This window comes from Antechinus flavipes, chromosome 6 (genome assembly GCF_016432865.1).
Source record: "Antechinus flavipes isolate AdamAnt ecotype Samford, QLD, Australia chromosome 6, AdamAnt_v2, whole genome shotgun sequence".
NCBI lineage: Eukaryota > Metazoa > Chordata > Mammalia > Dasyuromorphia > Dasyuridae > Antechinus > Antechinus flavipes.
The window spans coordinates 249,168,778-249,178,297 of record NC_067403.1 but is presented as its reverse complement, the minus strand read 5'-3'; the positions used below and the strand labels follow the sequence as shown (position 1 = coordinate 249,178,297).

General features: G+C 46.6%; 1 protein-coding gene across 1 annotated transcript in view; it reads right to left on the bottom strand.

The window, feature by feature from the left end:
* Nucleotides 1–205: 205 nt before the first annotated feature.
* The window catches only part of DTX4 (deltex E3 ubiquitin ligase 4), a 31,371-nt gene continuing 22,056 nt past the window's right edge, over nucleotides 206–9,520 (bottom strand). Inside the window, exons 5-9 of the mRNA XM_051967198.1 lie at nucleotides 7,377–7,438; nucleotides 6,759–6,911; nucleotides 4,641–4,802; nucleotides 3,380–3,469; nucleotides 206–842 (exon numbers count right to left, since the gene is read on the bottom strand). Of these exons, the coding sequence (XP_051823158.1) occupies nucleotides 609–842; nucleotides 3,380–3,469; nucleotides 4,641–4,802; nucleotides 6,759–6,911; nucleotides 7,377–7,438 (701 nt within the window). The 3' untranslated portion in view covers nucleotides 206–608. The remainder of the gene's footprint in view (nucleotides 843–3,379; nucleotides 3,470–4,640; nucleotides 4,803–6,758; nucleotides 6,912–7,376; nucleotides 7,439–9,520) is intronic.

Sequence of the window (9,520 nt, the reverse complement as noted above, 5' to 3'; positions counted from 1 at the left end):
ACGGAGGCTCATGGAGAAGCCCCCGGGGTCGTCCGCCGTAGAGAAGCAACGGCCTCATTCGAGAAGCTGGAGGGAGCCGGTTAAGGTGAAGAGGCTCCCAGAGGCTTTGGCAAAAGCCCCCCTCTCATCGAGAGCGAACATTCCGACCCCACGTTGGCCAAGGCATTCAATGTCACAGCGATTTAACCGGTTCCACCCCCTCCCTCCCACCCACCCTGCACAGTGAGGGCCTCGCTCCCTTCCCTTAAGAGGACGGGGAGCTGAAACTCTGCTCCTGAAGCAGAGTGTAAACACCTGGAGGGGCTCCAGGGGATGGAGCCTCCAGCTTCCCAAGGCCCAGGGTGTGGAGTGACCGCCACCCCTCATTTGGCCAGAGAGCCGGCCAAGCTCCCCACTCGGGGAGTCCTCGTCCCCCGGGACCAGAGTCTCGTGGAGAACATGGTGAGTAGGATTCTCTGTCCCATGTCCCCTCCTGTATCTGATGAGGTTTATGAATGACATAGCCTATACATGGGCCGTCACCTGCAGGGGCGGAAGGAGAAGCAGGGGCTCCTCCCTCCACCGCCCGGCCGGCACCCAGCCCGCCCCTATCACGCTTCCCGCCGGGCTCAGTCCTTCTCCAGGCCGGCGCTGTCCTCCGCGATGCCCTGGGCCGCCAGCTCCGCCAGCACGTTGTCCAGGTAGTTGGCGTCCGGGTAGCCGTGGCCCGTGAGGTTGGAGCCGAACTCGGTCTTGTGGTGCACTTCGTTCCAGATGACCGTGTCCGACTCGCCCGTGGTGCTGGAGGTGCCCACGGCAAAGATCAGGCGGCGGTCCCAGGCTACCAGCAGCAACTTCAGCACCTGGCAAGGGGGTCAGAGGGAAGAAGGGCTCAGCACCCAGGCCCATTACTGCCAGGCGTCCTGAGCCCAGCGGGCAGCTCGGGTCCTCGCCATCGTGAGACGGTCCAGGCTCACCCTTGCCTTCTCTCCTCCCCCACTCAAGCCCCTCAGAATATCTCCTTGGTAGACTCACAATCAGAAATGAAAGAAATCTTAGCGAAGGGAATAAGCACTTATTAAATGCCTACTGTGTACCAGGCACTACGCTGGATGCCTTAATGATATCTTCTCACTTGATTTTCACCCCCTTGAGAGGTCGGTGCCATTATTATTATTCCCATTTCAGGAACCGAAGCAGAGAGGTTAAGGGATTGGCCGGGGTCCCGCAGTGGGAAGTGTCTGTGGCTGGAGTTGAACTCCCTGATTCCAGACCCGGCCCTCTCTCTACTGCACCCCCTGGCTGCCTCTGAACAGATAATGTAGAAAACTAGGGCAGGATAGGACTTGAGAATATGGAATTTCAGCACTGGGAGGGGAGAATAAAGAACAGTGTTATAGCTGAAAGAGATCTTAGAGAATGAGCTTCAGACAATGCTCATCCCTCTCCCTTCTTTCCCTTTACTGTTTTTGTGCTTCTTATGTGATCTAATTTACCCCATTTTTGGAAGGGATCTTAGAATATAAAAGCCAGGAGGGACTTTAAAACACAATAGCTGAGCTAGAAAGGATATTAGAGATCATTGAATCTAGCCTTTCCATTTTACAGATTAGAAAATGGAGGCTCAGGAAGGGAAATGAGTGAATTAGTAAGTAGCATGGTTAGTGCTCTGACATCCTAATTCTATTCTGACCTGAAACCGAAGCAGTATCTTCAGGCTGTAAATCTAGGAAATAATGCTGCTGTTCAGCTAGGCCATTTTTTGCCATCTGCCCTAATACTAATGTGGATCCTTCCCTTTTAAACCCCCTCCCTGACTTTGCACATTTTGCTCTAGGTACAGCAATATGTCTATCGCTTCAGGAAAGAGGATGCTATTAACCGTGGCTCCCCTGGATATCCCTGTAATTTCCTGGACCACAGTTCCCTTCCCTGGCTATCGTTCTCCTCCACATGGGATAGAATTCAATTCCTTGAAGGCATGAATTAATTCTTTATATCGTGAGCCTATTAAACATGTTACATATTTAATAATACTTTTTTCCTTCACTGATTCATTCATTCGCTCATTTCTCCACTGGAGAAGCATCTTTGACTCCACAAAGGAGTCGGCCAGTAGGGCTGTATCATGCATCTGGTTTAAGAACGGTCCTAGCCCCAGGATGATGAGGGAGACAGCAAAGGGAGCTTCCCTCATCATCGTAGCCCTAGAACTGTTTGTGAACTAGATCCATGTGGCAGCCCTAAGAACCTGAAAGCCTTGGATCAGAGTCCTTCCTATAATGAAGACACTTCAATTCTCAATCCTTGCTCCCCTTCTCTGTAAAAATAGGAAAGAATCTGCTTTTGTACAAGAAAAATAAAACTGCAAACAACCTACCTTCCAGGACTGTTGTGAAAATTAAATGAGACAATGGGTGTGAAAGCCCTTTGTAAAATGCTCTCTAAATGTAGGCTGTTGTTGTTATTAGTAATATTATTATTATTCTTAAGGATCAAACACGGCCACGATCCTTAACAGGCTTATAATTTAAGGGTGTCCTGACCGGTGCAGCCATCCTCACGTGGAGAGATAAGGTTTCTCATAATTAACTTGGCCACAACTCAACCAGACCCACTGCTTTTCATTTAGTTAATAACAGCTCCCAAGTGTAATGTGCTATGGTTTTCAAATCATTCCCACATTAATTATTATATTTAATCCTCACAACAATCCAGAGAGATAAAGAGGACAAGTATTATTATCCTTATTTGATAGGAGAAACTGAGACCTTTTGAGGAAGTGAAGGGACTTGTCCTGGGTTGGGGGAAGGGACCCGGCGAGTTGGATGGAGTCAAACTCCTGATCTTGGGCTGCTCTTCTTCTAAATGTCAGTTTATCTTCTCCTGATCTCTTTGAATTTTTTTTAAATGTTCTGCATCCTTCTGATAGTCTAGGGACTGAATCATGTTTTTTAAAAATATAAGGTTTCAAATGAAACCGATAATATTGAAATATAGTTAAATTCTGTTATTTATATTATAAATTAGATAATAACAGTATGCAGTTTTTAAAAATTAAATAATTTGTGGAGTCACAGATCCTAAGTTAAAAATGTCTGTTTAAGTCACTTAAGACTAAGCACACAGCCAAAGGAAAGGGAAGAAATGGGGATGTCCTCCTAGAGCAAAAGATGGTCTGGGAAGTGCCAGAGAAAAGAGGGGGCCACTCCCTGTCCAGATCCAGATGGAGGAGGATGAGACTCATTCTCTCTGGCCAAAGGCCTACTCTGGCCACCGCTTCCTGAGCAGAGAATAATCAGGGATGACCCCAGTCCTCTTTGTTCTCCATTTGATAAGAAGCAGAGCTTGGGATTTCGAGTTAGAAATACATTTCTTGACCCTAGGAAAAAGTTCTCACCTTCCTCCCTTTCTCACTATCTGGGAGGTAACAATGTCGAGGGAAGCCTCGGGCGGTGAAGCTCTTCCCAGGATTCGGGTGTTCTGGTCCCTGGGGGAATTAAAAAAAAAACATAAAAAGTGTTTTTTCCAAGTTTTCAAATGTTTTCAAAGTTTCATTTAACATAGAAAGAAAACCCAGGCTTTGACATTTTCAGTTCAAGCAACATTCAACTCCATCAGTACAAGGAGAGGCAACTCCTGCCAGATCTGACATTCTGTTCTAAGATTTTATGTAGATCTAACATTCCATGTTCTAAGCCCCCTGCCAGATCTGACATTCTGTTCTAAGGTTCTAGGTAGATCTAACATTCTATATTCTAAGCTCCCTGCCAGATCTGACATTCTGGTCTAAGATTCTATGTAGATCTGACATTCCATGTTCTAAGCCCCCTGCCAGATCTGACATTCTGTTCTAAGGTTCTATGTAGATCTAACATTCCATGTTCTAAGCCCCCTGCCAGATCTGACATTCTGTTCTAAGGTTCTAGGTAGATCTAACATTCTATATTCTAAGCTCCCTGCCAGATCTGACATGCTGGTCTAAGATTCTATGTAGATCTGACATTCCATGTTCTAAGCCCCCTGCCAGATTTGACATTCCATGTTCTAAGGTTCCACCTAGCTCTAACATTTTATGATTTAAGCCCCTTGACAAATCTGACATTTTATGTTCTAAAGTTCCACCTTGCTCTGACATTCCATGTTCTAAGCCCCCTGCCAGATCTGACATTCCATGTTCTAAGCACCTTATAAGACATTCTCTGAATTTTTAAAAAGAGACTGCAGCTCAAGTTCCCCAGCTTTGCCAATTAACTATGTGCTCATCTTTCTAAAGGACCCTCCATACATCTGCTGGGATATTTGAAATCAGAAAAAAGCCTCTGAGCCTGGTAAACACGTGGCGGACTGGTACATCTTGTCAAATCCCAGCTCTGACTCTTGCCAACTATGTAAAATTAGGTAAGAGGGTTTCCCTTCTTCAAGTTTTGGCTTCCTTATCTGTAAAATGGCATCATGAGTATTTGACCTGCCTCTCTTTTAGGGCGGTTGTAAGGAACATCCTTCTGTGGGAGGAAAAGGAAGCCCTAGAGAAATGTGTTTCTGCTGCTGTCATAATTAAGAGAAGCTTTCCCATTAGCACCCAAACCAGTAACAATGGAGGATGTGGAGACTTCCTAATGGCAAAGGCCCTTCTGGGAGAGGGGGATCTCTCAGCTCACCTGAATGCCTGGGGGGATATTGTAGATTATCCGGATAGTTTTACAATCTGGGTGCCCAGGCAGGGAGTGGGGGATGAGGTGATACTCCATCTTCCCAGGGGGCTGGGTCCCCGTCTTGACACCATAAATGGTTTTGCAGGTTGGACACTGCAAACTTCCATCCTGTAAAGGAGGGGAGGAACAGAAATGAGGGGACACATAAAATCTCCAAAAACCAAAAGAGGCAGCTCAAGCTCAGAACAGCCTCTTCTCCCTCACCCACTTCCATTTTTCCTGAAGAGGGAGCATAATCCAGATTAAGGAAAGAACTCTAGAAAGGGGTCAGCAGCCGGCTGGGTTCTGGAGGCCATTTCGTTGCTCAGCCACATGAGCCAGGATAGGACATTTCTCCCTTGTTGAGCTTGTGTCCTTAACAGTGTAGTACTCCAGTACCTTTAAGGTCCCTCTGAATTCTAATATTTTATACCCTCAAGTCCTTTTTAGTTCTAATATTGTGGGTGCAGATGCCACTTCCAGTTCTGATATTCCATATTCTTTATTCTAAGGAACCTTCCAGCTCTACGAACAAGGCCAGGAGACTGCCGGTGGAGTTCTTAATAATCTTTCTGTGCATGGATTACACTAGACGTCTGCTGAGGTGAGTTCAAATTATGTGAGTTCTTTGTTCTCAAGTTTTACTCAGCATTGACATTCTATTCTCTACATTCTAAGATTACTTGCAAATCATAGAACAGTCTATATTCTAAGAGCTTTTCTAGCTCTAGAATTATGTTTTATATATATGTTTTATATTTATGTTGCCCCATCCCAGTTCTGAATTCTATACTTTTAGACTTCTCCTAGACCTCATATTCTATGTGCTAAGATCTTTCCCAATTCTGAAATTCTAAGTTCTAAAGTTGTCTCCCCCAGTTCTATTCAATATTTTAAGATTCCTACTAGATCTGATATTCTATGTTCTAAGGGCCTTTCCAGCTGTAGAATTCTAAGTTCTAACCCCCCTCCAGTTCTGAATTCTATACTTTAAGACCCCTCCTAAATCTGACATTCTATGTTCTAAGGTCCTTCCTCCAGTTCTGAATTCTATACTCTAAGATTCCTCCCAGATCTAAGGTTCCATCCGGCTCTGACATTTTCTGAATCAGGAAAAAGAGACTGAAGCTCAAGTTCCCCGGCCTTGCCCATCATTCTGTGCCCCTAAAGAGACCCCTTCACTCTGCACCTGCTTCCACCCCTGCACCCTCACACACTGCTGCAAGAAAAGGCCCGCAGAGGATGTAGGGTGCTAGGCAGCTGTGAGCTCTCACTAGGCTGTTTTTTAGTTCTGATTGGGAGCCTAGGACTGTGCTAGGGTGTGAAGAGGACAGACATAGCTGGTATAACAGGGTTCAAGAACCCAAAGAGACGCTGCTAAGGCCAAAGTTGGCCAGCTTAACAGTTCTGCTGCCCCCAAGCAGGGCTCACTGACTCTTATTCAGTTTGAGGCATCCCCCCTCTCAATGCCCCTAGAAATTCCTTCAGCCCACAGTGACTTTTCCTTCGTCTGACATCTCCGGGCTATGAGAGATCTCAGCTGCCATCTTGTCTGGCTCACACTCAACCAAAAAGCCCCTCTACAAAATATCCAAATAAGACCCATGCACTTTGAAGCTCTCCTGTGAGGGGAAATCCCCTCCCTCTTCAGGACTCCATTGCTCTTTGGGGCTGCTGTAAGCATTGAAAGTTCTTCCTGACAGCGGATCCAAGTTTTCCCCTTTCCACTCCCACTGCTGCTTCTGCCTCTGGGGCCACATAGAGAGAGTCTAATGCCTTTTCTGCACGATGGCCCCTCAAACCGGGAACACAGCTCTCCCATCCCCACTCTGAGACTTCTTTCCCCCAGGCTAAATACCCTTCAGCGGATCCACACGGGACATGGCGTCAAAGCCCTCGGCCAGCCCGGCTACCCGCCGCTGGATCCGCCTGCTTTTCGATGTCCTTTGTAAAAGGAGCTTCCCCCAAATGAACGAGGTAGAAAGTCTTAGCTCTGACCTGGTCGGCCCATGGCCCACCTCAGCTGCCCCCAGGGGTCCCACCCAAGCTTCGAGCCCACCCAGACCAGTCGCCCTCAGCACATACCTTGTTCCCATTGTTGTACATGGCAACCAGGCAATGCAGGTGATAGATGTGACCACATTTGGACAGCTTCCCCACCAGGTCGGGCTTGACCGTTGGCTGTGGGCCCTTATAACCTGATGGGGCCGCGAGGCGCTCCATGCAGATGGTGCAGTCCTGTGGGGCCAGAGGAAGGAAGAGGGATCCTCAGAGCAGAAGAGAATAGGGATGCAACAGGGAAGTGACTTACCCAAGACCACATGACCCCTCAGAAGCAGGGCGTGGACTCCAACTCGAGTTTCCTAAGATTGAGCTGGAAGGGCCTTAAGGTTCATGCAGACCAACCCCAACTCCCACCCCCCATTTTACAAAGGGGTTATTTGTAGCTCAAGAGCAAAGGGTACTAATCAGACAGAAAGTAGCAAGGCCTTAAGTGATAAAGGCAGGGGGTCTTAAGCTGGGGTCTGCGGCCCTCAAGTGGTCCAGAACAACCCCGACTCCCACCCCCCACTTTAGAGATGGGGAATTTGAAGCTCAAGAGCTGAGGTTCTGGTCCTCCCTCTGAAGGACGGACAGACAGAAAGTAGTAGGACCTTAGATGATAAAGCAGACCCTCAAGCTGTCTCCCCTCCAGTGACTCACCTCGTCTGGGGGATGGCGCACTTTCTGCAGGTACTTTTTCAGAACTTCTTCTGGAGTCTTTCCTGTAGGGACAGCGATGTGAGAGGGGGTCATTCCATGACAACAAGGACAATTGTCCCCAACATTTATTAATTATCTTCTGGACACAGAGTATCAGGGGAAGGATAAAGTTCAGAAATAGTGGGGTCCCATACATGGATCTCACAGTTTAGTAACGGGTTAATATCTACACACACACAAAATCTGGAAAGAACCTCCGAAGCCACTGAGTCTATCCCCTTTTAACAAATAAGGACACCCGGGGAAAGACAGGTGGAGTAAATTGCTCCAGATCACACAAGAAGAAAGGAGCAAGGTCAGAGTTTGAACCTTGATGGTCTAATCCAGTTAGAATTGAGTAAATTAAGACTTTTTTATCTGTTGATTTTATTTTATTGTTTCTTGATGTCTCATAAAATCTCTAGCTTCCACTTTCCCGATTCTGGGGTTGAGGAATTATTTTCTTCAGGGACCTTCTGTACTTCCTTTTCCATTTGGCCAATGCTGCTTTTTTAAGGAGTTCTCCAATTGAACAAGTGTGGCAAGGTCAGGATCGTACAGGTGAGTCCCCTGGCTCTATAAGACTTCCTGTAAGACTATAAGAACATGCTGCTGAGTTCCTAATCCACAACCCATGATACAAAACCAGAGCTTCAGCCACCAAACTACTAGCACCCCGCCACAAAGGCACAATCAGAGGCAGCCAAAGCTAGTGTCTAGGATCAACAAGGCCACCCGTAAGAGTGGCTGGCTGTGGGACCCTCAGTAAGACATGTGGAGCTCAGTGGCCCAGGCAACTCTCTAGGACTGGATAAGTTGCAGAATAGGTGCCAGACTGCGTTAGTGAAATGAGTTCCCTCATGGGAGTTTCTCATTCCTAATGTTTAATTTTTAAAAAAGACTCAAAATTCCAAGGTTCCTATGAGTCAATGAAGACTAGACTCAGACGCAAGTTAAAGGAAATGGGATTAAGCCATAGTGTCCCATCATTCTGGGATTTTGGAGCAATGGTCTTTCTCTCCCACAAGATTCCCCCTTTGCCTTAGTGTGGAAGCTCAGTGAGGGCACAGATCCTGCCTTGGAAGCTAAGAGTTTCTCTGCAGTATGAGAGCATCTCAGAAGGCTTGGACCAAAGAATGGAGCCTGGGGAGAAAAGGGAAAAGGGAAAGAAGATGCCTTAATGTAATGTCTAGATGTCAGAAATGGAAGAGACCTGAGAAGTCACGTTGTCTAATGTCTTCATTCTATAGAGGGAGGGAGTCGGGGTCTGGTTAATGATTTATCCAAGATTATCCAGGAAGTTAGGCAGAAGAATTGGGGGACTAAGCCCCGGGCCGCTTGGTTCCCAGGCCGGGGGTAACACAATATGTCAGAGAGAGTGAACTTGTCTGAAGACAGGAGTCTGAGGGATTGATCAGTGAGGGAAGGGGGTGAGCCTGGCGCTCTCTGATCATCCCTGGGTAACAAGAAGAAGAATCTCTCCCCTTTGTCTTGTGCTTAGGTTGCAAAATGCTTTCACTTAGTTTCCTCCATTTGATACATGCTATGATAGCCATAATATATGTAGAACAAGTAGCAGAAAAGGAAACCGAGGTCCAAAGAAAGCCAAGGAATATTAAATATTAGATATAGGGTAACTTTAGAACATAGACTATGAGTGGGAGGGCTCTTGGAACAGGGAATGTCAGGAACTTAGAATATGCTATGTCAAGAGTTAGACGGGGCCTTAGAACATAGAACATAGAATGTCAGAGATGGGAAGGAAATTAGAACACAAAGCTAGACCCAGGAGGGACCTTAGAATGGAGAAAATTAGAATGAGAAGGAATCTTAGAATATGGAATATCAGAGCTGGGAAGGACATTAGAACTTGAAATGTCTTAGAGCATTGAATATCAGACTGGGTAGGCCCTTAGAATACAGAAAATGAGAAGGGAAGGGATCTGAACACATGGAATATCAGACTTGGGAGGGTTCTTGGAATATAGAATCTCAAAGCTGGGAAGGGCATGAGAACATGGAATATCAGCGCTAGAAAGACCCTTAAGAACAGAGAATGTGAGAGTTGGGAAGGAACTTAGAGCACAGAAATTTAAGAGCTGAGA